Source organism: Lampetra fluviatilis, chromosome 40 (genome assembly GCF_964198595.1).
Source record: "Lampetra fluviatilis chromosome 40, kcLamFluv1.1, whole genome shotgun sequence".
NCBI lineage: Eukaryota > Metazoa > Chordata > Hyperoartia > Petromyzontiformes > Petromyzontidae > Lampetra > Lampetra fluviatilis.
The window spans coordinates 2,288,707-2,306,706 of NC_136314.1; the positions used below are offsets into that span (position 1 = coordinate 2,288,707).

The 18,000-nt window shown below is 43.2% G+C and overlaps 1 protein-coding gene across 3 annotated transcripts in view; it reads right to left on the reverse strand.

Moving 5' to 3' along the window:
* Nucleotides 1–16,933, reverse strand: part of PNPLA8 (patatin like domain 8, phospholipase A2) — a 28,280-nt gene extending 11,347 nt beyond the window's left edge. Inside the window, exons 1-8 of one of the 3 annotated variants that reach the window (XM_078874866.1) lie at nucleotides 16,774–16,933; nucleotides 12,568–13,620; nucleotides 12,017–12,166; nucleotides 9,569–9,720; nucleotides 6,645–6,739; nucleotides 4,437–4,608; nucleotides 2,997–3,054; nucleotides 1,654–1,848 (exon numbers count right to left, since the gene is read on the reverse strand). In XM_078874866.1, the coding sequence (XP_078730992.1) occupies nucleotides 1,654–1,848; nucleotides 2,997–3,054; nucleotides 4,437–4,608; nucleotides 6,645–6,739; nucleotides 9,569–9,720; nucleotides 12,017–12,166; nucleotides 12,568–13,335 (1,590 nt within the window). In that variant the 5' untranslated portion in view covers nucleotides 13,336–13,620; nucleotides 16,774–16,933. Of the gene's footprint in view, nucleotides 1–1,653; nucleotides 1,849–2,996; nucleotides 3,055–4,436; nucleotides 4,609–6,644; nucleotides 6,740–9,568; nucleotides 9,721–12,016; nucleotides 12,167–12,567; nucleotides 13,621–16,631 lie in introns of all 3 variants that reach the window. The other 2 variants (XM_078874867.1, XM_078874864.1) reach the window with 2 other exon arrangements.
* Nucleotides 16,934–18,000: the final 1,067 nt, after the last annotated feature.

Genomic DNA, 18,000 nt, shown 5'->3' on the forward strand with positions numbered 1-18,000 from the left:
ACACTGTTATCCTTTGGCAAGCGGGTTTATTCAACTGTAACATTATAATTTTTTCATGTTTCAGATTCCAGTGAACATGTGTAATGAAAAGAACGACACTGCAGTCTTTATCTTTCACAAATTTATCCAAATGCAAAACATCTATTTTACTGAAAGAATTTGAAACTTCCATAACAGAAATTCCAAACACATGTCTAATAAACAACAGTATATCTGTGTGGGGAGCGATAGTGTAGCGGTTAGCGCGCTGCGCTATGAACCCGGCCACCCGAGTTCGATTCCCGCTCACGGCCAACACCAGTGACAATGATCTGAACCGGTCCTGGGCCTCCCCTAGGTCGACTCAGCCTCAAATGAGTACCTGGTGCGGTGTGTAAACATCACCACTAGGGAGACAAAGGCGGTCGGCCGTGGTGCTGGCCACCCGCCCCCTCGTGTACCTTTGCGGCCTTCATAGGTGCTCGCTAACATCACTTGCCCAAACAGCCTGTTAATGCTACATGGGGGATATTTGCCTATTTTTGTGTGTGCACATGTATGGGTGTGTTAAAGTTCGTTGTCTATTTACTTATTTATAAAGATAATTTACAGACCTTTACCAACTGACAAAGAGATTAAGGCTTCCCCAACGCATGTTGGTCAAAGGGGTTGCTTGACCATACATCACCACATTGGTCAGTCCGGGTTGCTGGGTTCATAGCGCAGTAAGAGCTTCCATCACCGTACAACCCCACTATTTATTGAGCAAACAAATACTAAACAAGGATGTATTTTTCATTCAATGAAAATTGACGATTTACTTTTCGAGGCTGAAGTAGGCGTTTTCATCACGATCTTTTACGAAACTTTTAACTCACACTAAAAACCAATATTCTGCTGTCCTGCTAGCCAAAACCTCAATTTATCTCGAGTTGAATAAATAAAATCACAAACAACGCGGGGGTGGTGTTGTCAATGGCGGAGCCAGGATTTTCAGGTAGAGGGGGCAACTCCTCCAGCTGGCGCAGCCATCGATCGATGGTCGAATTCGAATCGTCTGTGATCGGCATCGCGCTCGCTGAAGGTGTTTGCCTTCAGGGAAGTCGTGTACTGTACACGCAACTGTGCACAATTCTGTGAGTCACTGATTGCCAATTATGGACTCAGACTATTTTCCTATCATCTCATAGTCCCTGGCACGTAATAATATGCTACACAGTAGCAGTGGGTGTCGCAAAATGCCTATTTATTACGAATAAACCCCAATGATCCGATCAAAATTAGGGATTTCGATCGGATCATTGGGGGGGGCCCGTGCCACCCCACCCCCCCCCCCCCCCACAGGCTCCGCCAGTGAGTGTGGTCAGTACCAAACCTGGCTGCCTTTGTCTGCCCAGCGTTGATAGTGACTGAACCTTGACTGGGACTAAATAAGTGCTGAGTCGATCTAGGGGAGGCCCAGGACCAGTTCACATATTCACCACGGACTTCGGCCATGAGCAAGAGTTGCACTCGGGCGGCCGGGGTTTGTAGTGCGGCACGCTAAACCGCCGTGCCACCGCTCCGCACGCGTGCACGCGCTCAGATGTGGAACTTCGGCGCACCGGACGGCAACGCAGCGTTTGCTGGTGGAGCGTCACACAACGCACGGGCCGAGAGGAGAGGGGGCGTCACCTGGTGCAGGTAATCGTTGAGCTTGTACTCCTGGAAGTATCCGGGCGCGGCAGAGGAGGCGCGGATTGCCTCCCACAGGCGGTAGCTGCAAGCCCCCGGATAGTGCGAGCGCATGCCCACGCGGTGGTTGTAGTTCCTGAAAACGAAGGGCTTGGGTGCCGAACCAACGTTCACCACCGTGCTCACGGCCACCACCTGTTTTGTCCACACAAGCACGTGGAGGTCGTGGGTACACAGGGATAAATTTTTTTTAATGGGAAAAGGCAAATGGTAAAAAAAAAACATCTAACCACTGTGCACTGATTTATATGTCACGAGCACAGGACCAATGTTTAATTATATAATTATCGGAATATTAATGAACCCAACACAATACTGGACAATGTATTTTTTTTTAATAGCTACAAACGTTTGAGGGTATATTAAACATTCCCGTCTGTAGTCTGTCTGAAAGTGTACGAGAAAATGACGGTTGACAATGTATTATATAACTTTCCAGAAAATCCATTAAATAAATCGAGTGTTCGAGATTCTAACGCTGTACAAAGAACTCTCATGCACGAAACATGCAGGGCCTCTGCTGCCGAATGCTGAGGGGCAGTAAAAATTCATGACGGGTATCGGGAACCAGACCAGATAATGGTTCCCAATTTATTAAAACTAGAGGCAGCAGAAGATGTGCTTTAGTTTGGCACGAAAGGAAGAGCCCATCAAATACACATTCAATTCTGCAGAGTGCCGTAATCTAGCAGAGTGCATAATAATTTCTATCTTAGCACTAACGCAAAAACCCCACAAAGAAAAATGCGTGACTGTTAACACAAAGCAACAAGGCGTGGCTCTCTTTAAAAAAATCATCCGAAGAAACATCAGCACGGAACGATTGTGAGCTTTTCTACTGACATTGTATTCATGTTTTGGGACCATATTTAGCCTCAGGAGGCAAGACTCAACTTTGATTTTGGTGCCATAGCGTACTTTTAAAAATTCTGGATTTTCTTTTCAAAGTAACCTACTGCAGAGAGATGTTGTGTATCGGTACAGCCCTCTTGTGCATCCAATGCTGCACAAGCAGGCAATGGGGGTTAATTCACCATATTTTACCAAGCTCCTCAGTGTGGGTTGGTGAATGCAGAGGGAGTCGATGTTCGAGTTGTTGGGAGCACAGAACAGCACATCAGTGGCTTTCACAGTGTGACTCTATGTGGACAACATAGCATTGCAGCAACCTAAAGCCCCTGTGTACTGTGCATGGCTGGGTACATTTTGGGCGATTGTTCATTGACACAAGGGTTTGCAGGTAACAACATTGGAATTAAGTTTCTTAAATGTTGCCAAATTACCTTTGGCGTGCCAGAATTACGAGCCGTTTCAATCATTCGCGAATCTCCCATCCGTTCCCTTGTCAAAAAACAATGGGAAAAAGACAATTTAAATTATCGACGTTCACTGTATATGCCGGTAACATGTCACACAGAACGGAGCAGTTCACGCAAAAAAAAGTCCTGAATGCAAGTTTGCAGAGACAAATGGCTTTGCATCCCAGTAGCTTTCGGCTCAGGCATTGCAATGTCAGCCACAGCGTCTCTCATCAGACGCTGCGCACTGTGAATCCACTGCCAAATCAATATGCATTTGGCAACAGAGACAAAAGCTTGCGGTGCTAAATCCAATGCTGAGGCACCGGTGGAGAGCCGAAAGCGGATGAATATAATTAAGTAACTTGCGTGTTGTCTTCATGCCGCAAAAGGACAGGATGTAATTCTGTAATGCACGCCGATGTTCATTATGAGAGCTATCGTGTCATCTCGGTGCCAAGCTTTTGTTTGAAAAAAATCTACCCAAGTAAATGTGTTTTGAAAGATTGAAATTATTTTACTTTATACGATGTGTGTATGCAAACACAGTATGTACAGAGGGATGTTACATTTTTCGACACATGTCTATTTTGCAAGTGATCCCTTAGGCATAAATATAAATGCAAAGTCAGAGAGTACCGTTTCTACTCATCTTGGCAGTATGAACTCACATACGGAACATATACGCAAGTACTTGCACGCATGTACATGTGGCAGCCCTTTGTCAATCCGCTTCCGTGCGAGGTTCTACCCACTCCATGCAGACCGTGGGGGTTAATTAACCATACCTCCCCCACACTGGTCAGCGTGGGTTGCTGAAGGCGGGTTAGTATAAACATGGGGGGGCATCAAAGCACAGTTCACCAATGGATTTTGCTGCGTTGCCCCCTGCTGGCCAATACAAAACCCCACAGCCTACAAGACCAGTTTAAACATTGTGGACAACCAACGTAGCACTATCCAGGCTAAAGCCCTGCTTGACTTTCGAGATATGACGGGATCAGGTGCATTCCGGATTACTTCATCATAGTCATACCATGCGTGCGCAGTGGGTGAATACAGGTGGTCTCTCTGGATTTACGACAGTCCGATTTACAAAGATCCGCATTTACGACGTTTATATCATTGCCACCATGAATCAATTTACGACGCAGAAATTTGATTTACGACGCATTTTCCGACACGACTCTGGGACACATTTGAATAGTCTGGTTTCCGATGTGACTTGGCATGAAGGTTTTTGTTATTCTCAAGTGTTTTTTTTTACCAATTAAACTGTGTTAATACGGCTGATAAAAGGAAAAAAACTAATCAGCAGGTTGGTGTTTCTGCTCTTTCTACTACCCGAGGAAATTTACGACGATCTGATATACGACCAGGGGGTTCCAGCAACGCGCTGCGTTGTGAAAAAACGGGAACAGTTACTTGAGTATTTTCTCCCAGGCCTGGCTGTCGTAGAAGGCGTGGCTCCAACCCATCTTCATGGTGCCAACAAAAACATTTTGAGTGAAGATGTCAGAGCCCAGCTGGCGGTACATTTCCTCGCACTCCTGCAGCGGGATGCGGTAAACGCCCAGCATGAACGCCAGGATGGCACCTGTACACGAGTCAGAAAATCAGGAACTGTTTGCTTCAATTCACCTCACACCGTTTCACACTCACGTGCGTAGCAACAGCGGTGCCAGAATAAAATGGGAGTCATTTATTGTAATGTGAAACATTTAGCAGCTCCTCTGTCGGCAAAACTGCCTACAGTACTATTACAAGCTATGCTCCATCAAGCTCCTACATGTTGTTGCTTAATCTCCACTTGTATTCTTGCTCTATATGAACCCTTTGTCTTAACTGATGTTTCGAGCATTTGCATCAATGACTGTGAACGGATAAAATGATACGCTCTATAATCGAATGCACCTTGGACCTGTGTTTGAAACTAGCCTGCATTATTAATCTGACTCATCAGGAAAATCATTGCGTTCACCGATTAATACTTTCGTTATTTTTTTTGTCAGACCAATTAATGCTCGGTGCCTATTTAGGCACAATTGTCACCAGTAATGTTTCCTCAACACACTTTAGGCACAATCACGAAAAGGTACATTTCCTCATACTCTGGCAGCAATTAAGTTCTCCACAATAGTGTTGTTTTGGTTTGGTCGCGTAAATGTATGTCATGAAACCCACCACCACCCAACACAGCCAATTAAGGTTTGTCGCGCGAGCTGGGCTGGAGTCATTGGCCGTCGGGTGGTGGCAGGTTTAAAGACAAATTTATATTCATGAGACCTAACCCAAAAAACCCTCTATTAAGTATATTGGTCGTGAAAGCCTACGTGTTAAATCAAGTTCTCTTCCTCTCATGCCAATTCCCCTTGCCTCACGTGAACGAATATCCCTCATTTCAATCCTCACGCTCTAACTTCCTCACTTTTCTGAGCATTCCCACTCTATCCCTGTTCCTTGGCAAGCCTCTCAAGGGCTGATTTGCCAAAATTTTTCTTAAGTTCACTTCTAGAGATTGAAAATCGTAGTGGAGTGATCGGAATGTATTCCACGGACGGCGAAACTTCGTGGCTTGCGGTAAAACCAAATGCTAACAGAGTGAAATGAGTTTCTGTCTGGGTTGCTTTTGATATCAGGGGAGCCCAAAGGCATTGACTGCAGCACTTTAACGACACAGAGGTTTAACCCAGTGAAACGGCAGCTGTCAAACATACAATGTCAATGCACTCTCTTTTTTATCCACTTAGGTAAAAAAATAAAATTTAGGCTTCCATTAAAAAATTCAATTTTATTGTCATCTAACGAGAAATGACGTCCATCCTCACACAGAAACTCAAACAAATCCACTGAATCTTGACTTAAAGCTTTCGTGACTGCAGGAATTCATATTCTTTGGGTCTTTCGGTAAAGCGACGTAGATAGAAAAATAATAAAAATATATCACGACGTTTCGATCGCAACACGAGCAATCGTCATCAAGTGAAAAAATATAGCGGGAGAGCTGCTGAGGCAGGATGTTATAAAGGTTTAAGATGGGTGAAGGCAAACGGTCATAAGCGAAGTGGGCGGGGTTAGTGAATAAATTTGCATGTCAATCTAAGATCGGAGAGCTGAGCTACCTCCACGACGACGAAGCTGCGGAGGTGGCCATTGCATTGTGAGAGATGGGCATGTCAATGTAGGAAAAACGAAAACCACCGCCACATCGAGGAAAACGAGCAACGGTGGCTGTGTTAGTGAGACACGCCAAAGCACTCTTCTCAGGAAATAAAAGAGAAACACTGCAGTATGAAACACAATTAAGCTTTGACAAACGTTGGCAATTCAAAGGCAAATTTGCATTCTATGGGTCACAAACAAGGTTATATTTAAGAATTAGCGTGGCCTTTGAAGCCGAAACTGCTAGAGTAGCGGGATAAAACACTCCACCCCCCCCACCCCAAGTACACTTACTCACATGCTAAACTGCTAGTTCAGAAAATGTGCTAACATTACAGAGGCGAATCCAGACTCTTTGCCGATGACAGTCACGTATCCCGGGCAAGTGGGTGTGCAGCCACAACGCATTACCAAAACACACAACACACGCGGTGAAGGGTGCGCGAGTGAGGACAACATAAATGGTAGTACCTGTGCTGACGCCGCAGATGTAGTCAAACATTTCGTGAACGGGTTTCCCTGCGTGCCCCTCCAGCTTCTTCAGTGCTTGCAAGGCCACAAGCCCCCTTCGGAAACAGGCAAAAGGTGTCGAAGTTACTTGCTGCCGAAACGAGCATCGATATATACAGCACCTGAGCCAGCGGGGGGAAATTCCACATTCGTATGGTGGAGGAAAGTCTATCCATAGGACAAGCACGGCTGAGTTTCCCAGAGTGGGACTTGTTGCCTTTTTCCCGCACCTCCAATTGGCACGGTTGGCTACGTGCGGTGCGAAAAAAGTTAAATATGCATACATAGATCTTACATTATATTTATTTAGATAATAGATATCGCAAATTACTCATAAACTGCAGCATTGTATTCCAATGCTCTTTCGGTATAATACATTTGGCTAATTCCATGTGGGAACACCGAAAGCTTTGCATGTGGCGCCATCTGATGCCTTCGCTGTGACATTGCACGGAAAATTCAGTATGAGTGCTTGCTGCAGGGTTTTACGATAACCAAATTTGTAAATGGTGAAAAAAAGCCATAAAGCTCTATATAAATCCCATTGTACTGCTTGACACATATCAATGCAAGTGGAACACATGCGTCCAATGTGACATACTTCCCCACCCCATGCTGGGCGTGCGTAAATAACAACATCGTTCAAAGCAAGCTGCACTTAGCAGGTTAAACAAGAAAACATTATAACGTTGCATATAAAGCATGCTTGGCTATATTAATTGCATGACAGCATTACAATCGCAGTGTCATAAAATTATTTGAGACTGTAAAAAATTTCTGATGATTCAACAACATCCCTAACGCCACTGACATTGCATACGTCATTGGAACTGCTTGCGATGTTGGTTTGACATTGGAGCAGATTACACTCGTATTCAAAAGGCAATAGATGAAACATGCAATTCAGCATTCATTGCTTGCTGTTCGAGAAGCGAACCAGAAAGAAATTGATTACTTGCTGTAGAAAGGAGACGTCCGCTTACTGTGCAATATGTAAAACTAAACTGTAAACTATTTGTATTTTACCAGGTAAGGCCCACTGAGCTATGTAGGTCTTTTTCAGAAGCGACCTGGCCACAAATGATAGCCCAATGAAGTGGCTTATCACGTGGAAATATATCGCAGCCAAATACTCTAAACGGGTGATGTTCATTCTAAATGTGGAGGGAAAACCGGAGGTCCCGGAGAAACAACTACACAACCACGGGGGAAAACATACAAACTCCAAATGTATAGGTGTCAGGGTCAGGATCGAACCCACAACCTCCTGTATACCAGGCGAAGTAGTTAGCATCTAGCCACCGTGGCACCCCATACACTGCCAGTTGCTGGAGAAGCTCAGGACTTATTTTTATGCCAGTCCAGATAGTGAGCCATCGCCTCTGAGATCATGAGTTTGAGTCTCTCAATCCATAAACCTGCACAAATAAGTAAAGGTGAAACCTAGCACAGTCCTGAAAGACTGCGCAAAAAACGAACAAGCCTATTGTAAAAATAATTAATATGAATGTTGAAACGACACAAATTGTAAACACAGCAGAATATGCGTACATCGGGTAGTTGTTGAAGGTGGATCAGGATCCAACAGATGAAGTTAAAGTTTAACGTGAAAATGAGAATACCACTGTATCTAAAGAAGCGTTTTCAATCACTGCCAACTGATAGCCATGACATAAATTAGAAACACACTGACAAAGAAAACACACTGACAAAGAAAACAAAGTTCACAAAGGGGAGATACATGTTTTACGTAACACCGAGGGACAGAAGAAGGAACACAAGGATCAAGGAAAAAACACAAATCAGAGACATCATAATTACAAGGAAGCTAAATGAGATTGGGCAGGACATATTTCCAGACGGCAAGATGGTCGATGGACGAGACTGGTGACTGAATGGCAGCCAAAGAAGTGAGCGAGTCCAAGTTGGTGACCATCGCGGAGATGAAGAGATGAGATTGTAGCAGCACTGGACCATGAGGGGCGGTGAGAGCATGGGAAGGCTTTCATTTTCCAGCAGTGGAAAGGCAATGGCTGAAAATGATAACACCTCTCTGCATGGGAGAAATTTAAAGTTCCACCTGACCAACTCAATAAGGCGTCCTAAATTGTTTAAGATTTCATTTCGCTGGTAATTACATCCAGCATCATCGGGCGATTTGCCAAAGGAGGTCCCATGATGAGACTTAAGTTCGTCTTAACTTATCCCTTTAACAACGATTACATATATTAAAGAATGCACACGTTTACAAACAAATATACCATTCGGAAGAGTTACAATAAAGCCATTGCTGGATGAGTGTGCGTTGTCTTATGATCCTGTAAAGTGACTGCACACGAACGGACCTCGGTGCTCCACCACCTCAGTGGGCATCCTCTAAGGCGCATTCCCTCCCTTGCCTGCCGCTCAATGGTTCTCGAAATCAGCCATCATCCCTAATCAGCCATCAGAGACATATCCTGCCCAAGACCGGAAACATGTCGTAACAGTCAGAATATCTAACTTTCACTATGTAAATTTGTCCATATGCTCCTTTTCATCTCAATGGAATTCAAATAATGAATCTCAAAGCGCATCTTTGCGCTTCCTAACATCGGAAGAAAGAGTGTTCAAGACGTCCTTGGAAGCGGATCTGAAAGCACGCAATGCAGTGACCACCTTTGTTCAATGGTTAACCAAAAGCCGCTGCTGCGAGCATGACCAGAATTCACGTGATAGTTTACGCTCCTCTACGAGATCAGCAAGATATTGTAGTTAATTTGTGGAAAGCACGTTGATGTAATGGGTCATCGATCGTGAGGAATAGAGTTTGGAAATCCCTGCATTAGGATTCACTTCACAAAAATTAAGACAATGATGCAGACGAGTAAGTGGATATGCGCTACCTCGTTCCTCCACCGTCGATGGAGAGTACACGAATGCCAAAGCCCCGCACGGGGTCAACGTATCCGACGAGAGAGAGGGCCTCACGTACAGACGCCTGCAGCCGTTCATTGCCAGCCTGCCTCATCCGCAACAGGCATGAAATAGCCTTCTCCTGCATCCCAGCACACAGGTATGTATGAATGTTGAACTTCTTTCGCATCGTTCGTAGCTAACCGTGGAAATCGGAGGTGTGGGTGAAGGGCAGCAAACTCAACAAAAAAAGCAGTTCCAATGAAATGTAGTTTTCGATCTAGATTTTAAAGTGCATAACTCCAGTGGCTTCCTAATAACAGAAGGGTGTTCCAGATGGTCGCAGCAGTGCATCTGAAGGCACATAATGAAACGGCACCCTCCATGTACATTTGCTTTAAACTGCTGCCAAAATTGAACATTTTCCAAAAATTACAGACATTGCGACACTGCCAAAAAAAAGTAGGTTGAACTTATTTCGCACCTCACGTAGCCGACCATAGTGATCAGGGGTACAATAGCTGTTGAACAATACATTTAAAGAATGTCTACCTGTGTACTGTTATTGCAGAGCTGAATTATCATCCGCCAAGTTTGGTCACTCGTTGTCACGGAATTAGGTTGTTGTGAGGCGAAAAGTGTCACGTACAGCTCATTACAAGCGTCAATAGAGTCATATACTGTAAAGTGCATTGGGACTTTGGCCAGTCCCATGTAGTTTAAACGTAGTTTCTTACTCAATACCTCTATGACCAATGACGCAACAGTAAACACTGGCAGTGTTCAACAGGCATGCAACATCTCATACATTCCTTGATTTAAATATATTATTACGCGCTATATGAATGCTTCTAATTAATATGTGGCAAAAAATATATGATTCTATCAATACATGTTGAAAGAACTTGGTTTCAATTACCCCAATTGCCACATTCACCACAATCTAAAGAAAGAAAAATCTTTTATTTTTTTATTGAATCGTGACCTGTGAATCTTCAGAATGGCAAATCCAAAAATTTTTGTGTACATCCCACTCATAAAAGTTACACATTCACAGCGTCAGATATATTAATACGCATTATGTACAAGAGAAGAACGATATCGTTGATGGTTCTTGTTTAAAAAAAACAATAAACAATAAACAGAAGTGTGAATTGGATTCAATGTAATGCCTCACTCAGACATATCTATAATATAATAGGTACATCGCGATTCACTCCATTGTGATGAAATAATTTTCACAAATTGGGGTCACAATTCAATTCAAGAATGGATAGTTTGTCATTACGCATGTGGAATCGCTACTGGCTGTAGGATTTACGCAAACCAATTACGTACAGCAAATATAAATCGTAAATACTTGATTCTTGTACACTCAATTGGATACATACATTATGAACATTATAACCAATTGCCATGGATTAAATCGATGCACTCTTACACACCTCATCATTATCACGATGCATGGGCAGAGAGCCCGTAGGTGTCTACTGCACATTTGAACCTTATGGCGGGAGCCCGGTGTCCCGAATAAACGGAAGTCAAAATCGTAATTAATTTTTTTTTGGCGACTCCATCCCACCGCACACACAAACGCCGCGACCCACCAGAAATCAATCCTCTCGTTTCTTCACCAAGCACCCGTCATTGCCAAAATTGCCGTAGTCATAAACAAAACTTTTAAACTTTGATTAGCGCATTGTGTAGAGCTCGTCGAGGAATAGATTACCGTATTGTTCGCCTTCAACAGACATAAAATGACGTCGCAACGCAGTTTATGCGAAAGCTGGGGGCTTATGGGACCCCGGGGTTCCACCATAAGGTTAATTTCCTAACTTATTTCCATTTTCCTCCTCCTTGTGCCAATATGCTCAATAAGTGCCACATTTATGTGGCACCAATCTATTTATGTCATCAAGCCATTCTGTGAGGATTTCCTCTCTTTCCGTTCCTTCCATTTTTCCAAACAACACACTTTGAAATTTCTTGTTGTTGTCCATCCTACATATATATAAAAGGGTAATTTGTGAATGTGTGTCTGTTAGAAATGTTTAGCATACCTCCCAACATGCTACAAACTTGAAATTTGGCATGTGGGTAGCTTCCAGACTCTACACAATGCTAAAAGTCTAAAAATAGACTTTTGAATTTTGGGGGGGGGGGGGAGGGCGAAGCCAGGTAGTAAAGCTAGTCTTACATATATGTCCAAATAGTGCCAGTTTCCTTCTCCTCACTGCCTGCATTATCAGGTCTTCTTCTATGTGCAACCTTTTTCTTACTTCTACGTTGGTCACTCTTTGGGTCCAGTTTAGATGCAGTATCCTTCTATAACAATACGCCTAATATACATCCTATGCGCATGTTGTCAAGACTGAATTGTTCAAGGTGCATGCTGTATAAAATTGACTCGATTCCAAATTCCATGCGAGCTTGCACACCTCCACAGCGACGAGCCTGGACTCGGGATACTCCACAAGATGCTTGTTGAGGTCCCCCAATCGGGACACCTGGCTGGGCAAATCGTTGGCCTTTCTCAGGTCCTGCACCAGGCACCGCGTGTGACTGTCCGCGCTCACACGTGCAAGCACCTGCTCCCAACAAAAAAGTGCACGGACGAAGGAGAAAGGTGAACAAGCCAACAGGTCATTTTCACTGTCAGGTGTGCAAAGTTCCAACCGGCGTCATTATCTGTCGTTCCTATGTAGTCAATGTAGCGATAATTTATAGCTTCAGAATTTACAGCCACTTCCGTAAAAATTGTATTATATTAATGGTATAATCACACAACACTAGCTTTGATTATGACTAAATTGGTTAAATCTGTTTTTGTGAAGGTGACGTACATGAAAGTATTTGACTATATAAACTGCAACTGGATAAGTTAAACTAATATTCAAGGTGTTCACAGTGAGGAGTGTTTGTGTGCAGAGTGTGACAAATCAGAAATGAAAGTACAAATGGTCAGGAGCTTAGACCATGCTAAGGTTACCTTGGCTCTTTGAAGCTGCAGCTTCAACATTTTCTCCTCCGATTTAGACACAGCTTTGCCAGGCTTATCTGGAGGCCCTGCCTCTTTCTCTGATGAGATATCAGCTGCATCCTTCTCCCCCATCTTCGAGGATTTCACAAGCCGTGGCTCACGGAGTTTGCTCGCCAGCCCCGTGACGTAGCCGCCCACCAAATTGACGGGGTGTCGGATGTGGTCTGAGAACGCCTTTTTCTTCGGAGATTGACCTCGAACACTCGCCGGCTTTTCCTGCACCGGTTCCTCGACACCACTCTTCACCTGCACCGAAACCGACTCAACAGGTTGCTTCTCAGGTGACGGTTGACTTGGTTCTAACGCCCGTTGCCCGGCTTCTGACGTGGTAGCTTCATTTTCCCAGAAGTGCTGATCAACATGCTTTGAAATGTGCTTGCTGGCCTCACCAAGGTCAACGCCAAAATATGGTACGCTAAACATATTTCCCTTAGGACTACTATCGTCAAGGACATCATGAACGGATGATTCCACTGGTTTTGAGCTGCCATCTCTACTCCCATTGCCTTTACTGTCATCATCGTTATTACCATTCTTAACCCGTTTTTCTGGTGCACTCACAGGCATGCCCGTTACTGACGTCCTATTCACAGACTCAGAAGTTCGGGGAAATGTGGCAGGGTTAAAATTCACAAAAGAAAATCTCTCTCTGAGCTCATTGCTTGTGCTTGCTATAATCTTTGATAAACAGTTCAAGGTATTCTTCAAACGTGACATTCAGTACATTAATGTTAATCAAACCCCAAAGGCAACTGGATCACCTGAACGCAACTTTACCAATGTACTTCAGTTATACATCCGACTTGACTCAAAACAGCATAATTGATTTGTGTATTCTAATTGCCAATACTAAATGCTTTTAATATTTGACAGTGTTTTTTCCTTTTATTAAACATACTGCATGTGATAGCCACATATCTTATGAGCTGTTATTGAAGAGTCATAATGTCTTGTTCCTTCATATCCAAGTTGAATGTAATCATATCACCTTGTTGGTTTACCCTGAAAAACAAATCCATGAAATAAAATTAAAAACTATCACGTGCCTCATGCCTATTTATACATAGAACATGATATAATTGAGGGAAAACAGCAAACATTCAATTTATATCAAACATCTCCATTATACATCTTAGCTTGTAAAATACATTTTACTTTAAACAGTTAACTTTAGAGGTCTTGTATGACAACATACAATGCCTGAATATAGTTGGCACAATTTAACTTGGTTGAAATTATATGAAAAACTGTAACTGCCGACTACATTTGGAGACGATGAAATGAAATGAATTAGTAAAAAAAAAATCCCAATTAACTTAATGATAGGTTACAATAACAGACTAGAATATATCATAACAATAAACCAGAGACCTTTTAAAGGGCTCACATATCAGCCACGATCTATTCACTTCCGGATTAAAGCCTCTCCACACATCTCCGACATCTAACCGTGTTGCAATGTAACAATCCATGTCAACAATGATTGCTAAAATCAATTAGAATACCCCAATGTATTTGTAGATGATGGAAAAGCATTTGACGAAATGAAAATGTATAGTCGACCAAACTATATAAATAAAATGGTTGTAACGGGGCGTAAATAAAGCTACTTAATGCAAAAGTCTGCAATGCATACTGCCAAGTGGAACCTTAAATTACTATGCAATATCCAGTATGAAGTGTATTAGAAAACCAAGCTTTACTCGCAAAGGTCACTAAATTCAAACTGCCACTGCTCATGTTTGTTTGCCCAAATTGTAAACATTCCACATTCCTTCAGCAGGGCTAACAAAGTCAAAGAACAAAACGAAAACGAACGGCATTATCAGCCATTATCAATCCACTGTTGGATTAATTCCATGCCAAGCCATCACAATTCCTCAAGGTTCCTGCAATATAACAATCCACTTAGCGCTGAACACGCGGTTATATCTCCCCGAAGGACATGCTCTCCAGCAACTCTTCCCAATATCCTCGAGTGTGCGGACCCCTTTTCAACCTCCAACCATTTTGAGGACCACCGCATGCTTGAAATTATACATTTCCTTGGTGATATTATTATTTCGATTTAAAGCTTTCGTGACTGCAGGGATTCATCTTCTTGGTTCTTTCGGTAGTCACGTAGAAGGGAAATAATAAAATAATAAAAATAAAACATGATAAAATAAAATAATTCTCACGACGTTTCGGCCACAACGCAAGCAGCCGTCCTCAGGTGAAGAACAGGTCTGTCATTCAGACGCTGTCTTTCCGATGGTAGCCAAAGGGTTTGCAGAGCACCTTGTTTTTTCCGAGACTAAGGTGCTCTGCAAACCCTCTGGCTACCATCAAAGGTTTGTACACGAAGCCATTCAGATATACAAACACAGGCATAATTTCAACCGTGATGATGGGTACAAACTTAGTAATCATTGGAAAGATGTTATCAACCATGCAAAAAAGATTTAACTACACATTTTTGGACCATCTTATCTGACAGGCACTATTTTACTTTACCGAGTGTTAACATCCCCAGCGTTTAACAGTACTCTCTTTATTGTCAGCCAACACTGGTATAAACATGGGCATTTTCGTTTCTTTTCTATCATGTGCATCCACAGTGACTTGCGCACAAACACGCCCACGTCGAGGACGCCCACGAGTACCTCGTGCCTTCTTTTAGCCCCGCCCCCCCATCCCGATACCTTCCATTCATTGGCTACCACATTCTGATAAACTCCTCCCCCCCTCTCCTCCCCCTTTAACTTGTATTTAAGAGCTTGCATCTTGAATCGCTGCCTCACTTGATGCAGCAAATCTGGCTGTGACGGTCCCACCTGATTACGGAGACTTGTGTTGCCTCCGAAACGTCGTGATTTTATTGTTTTATTTTATTAATTATAATTTCATTTTTTTACCTACGTGACTTTACCGAAAGAACTAAGAGTATATATGTAAACTCCTCTGTCAAGGCGCTCTCCTCCTCCGACCTAACTTAAATATACGCTGCCAAGCTTGGCGGTGTTCATTGGGACGCTGTCTTTCCGAACAGCTCTGTTTCTTCACCTGAGGACGGCTGCTTGTGTTGTGGCCGAAACGTCGTGAGAATTTGTATTTGATTGTTTTATTTTTATTATTGTATTATTTCCCTTCTACGTGACTTTACCGAAAGAACCAAGAAGAAGACATGTGGAGCAGTGCTCATTTAAGTTGGCTATCCAGTTACCAGCGGTGGACATTACACATTCCCATGACATGTTCTTTTGGCCAGTCCATAATTAAGTGACTACGTTTAATACAAAGCGTATTTCTGCCAAACAAGCGGAATTTCACATTCATATCGCATGACCAAGAGGACACAATAACGATTATTCCGTAATACGGCAGTAATCTGTCGCATTTACAAGAGACAATTTGCCACAGCGGTGTCAACTATTTAATCAATGTTACATTTTTACATTTAATCTTATAGGTTTTTGAAGGGACAATGTACACAGCTGTTAATATCTATTGGTCCACTAACAGCCGGTTTCTGCTGTGGAAACTCCACATTCATACGACAAGATAGCACTCATCCATGAAGGCCAAGAGCATATTCTGTGCTATACACCAACACAGGAGTGATTTGAGGAACATCTCGTCGGGCTCTCGTGGTGGTGTGAGCAGGCAGTTGCAGGGCTGCACCTTTACCTCTGCGACATTCACGAACAGCTAGAACCGCGCTAACATGACAGACGTAATTTTCCACAGCAGTCAATTAAAAACAAAACATCAGTGATTTAATTATAAAGTGTGTATTTAATCGTACACGTTTTAACGTTAATATCTGAATTACGCGCGCGTGCCAGCTGTAAGGCCAAATTATACACTAACAGCCAGTGGCAACTCCACGTTCCTATGGCACAATAGCAGTTTACAGTACAGTACACCCCATTGGTGTAAGTCGCTCGACGATAAAAACACAACGTAATATCTTGATTAGCCGCGGCGGTGCTCTTTAAGCGGTGTTAGACGACGGTTCTGGTGAGTTTTACCTCAGAAAGTACTGGCTTACAGGCTTGCGAGGCCCCCCGTTGGCTACAGTGCGACACGCCTGGGCCTACCACAGAACGCGTTCATTCAAACGGCGCCGATCGTCACGCAAGGTTTAAAACGCTGGCGGATGTCGCCACGCACCTGGTGTTCTCTCTTCGAAAATAGCTGACGGTTTTCACAAAAAAAAATACTGAAAGGCGAAGGAGGAAGAAGGCAACAAACAAAACTCGATTAAAAAATTCGTTGCGTTACGACGCTCAGCGTGGACATTGAAAGCAGCGGTCTCTTCGACTGCAGCGAAGTAAACAGTCGTGACGTCACCGCCGCGGCGGCTTACCATTGGCTGAGGCCATTGCCGCCCCAATAAATTATGTAAATTAGTCTTTGGTTCTTTCGGTAAAGTCGCGGAGAAAGAAAAATATTTTGATTTAAAGCTTTCGTGACTGCAGGGATTCATATTCTTTGTTCTTTCGGTAAAGTCACGTAGAAGGGAAATAATAAAATAATATTATATTTGTTTTATTTTATTATTTCCCTTCTACGTGACTTTACCGAAAGAACCAAGAATATAAAGAAAAATATGTTAATTATCAGTGAGTTTTTCGCGGCCCCCAGAGGCACATCTACATTAATTATGTTAATTATCAACACGAGGTGATACGGGAGTCCCCGTAGTCCGATGCTACTCTTGCATACATTATGCTAATTACTAGTGAGGTTTTGCCACCGCCCCCCCATCGCCCGATGTCACGCTCTCATAAATTATGTTAATTAGAGGGTTACAAGAGGTTACATCTTCACCACATTATCATATCACAATACAGGGCACAACAAACTAATTATAACCAATGCATTATAACTAAATCCCTTATACACAAACGCATTACCACGGTGTTGCTGTGGATGATTGGAACTTCTTCTCATAATGTCCAATTCAATAAAAATATTAACTTCTGATCTGAGGGGCCGTCCATAAATGACGTCACACAATTTTGAACGATTTTTGACCCCCCCCCTCCTCACACGGCGTCACAAAAAGTCAGACCCCCCACTCAAATGACGTCACAAAGCTCTGCACCCCCCCCCCCACACCAAAAATTCATTCTTCAAATCGCTTTAAACTATTGTCATTGTAGTGCGTATTTAATGTTGCGCTGCACTCTGATGTTGTAGGAGAAAACATTTACTAAAAAGTATATTTAATTAAGTAGAACGTGTTGTCTATATTTATTTAAAGTTGTGCATTTTGATGTGACGTCACATTTCTCAACCCCCCCCCCCCCGCGTCACACATCGTCACAAATGTCTGACCCCCAGGTGCGTGACGTCATTTATGGCCGGCCCCTGATTATTGCTGGGCGCTTGGGT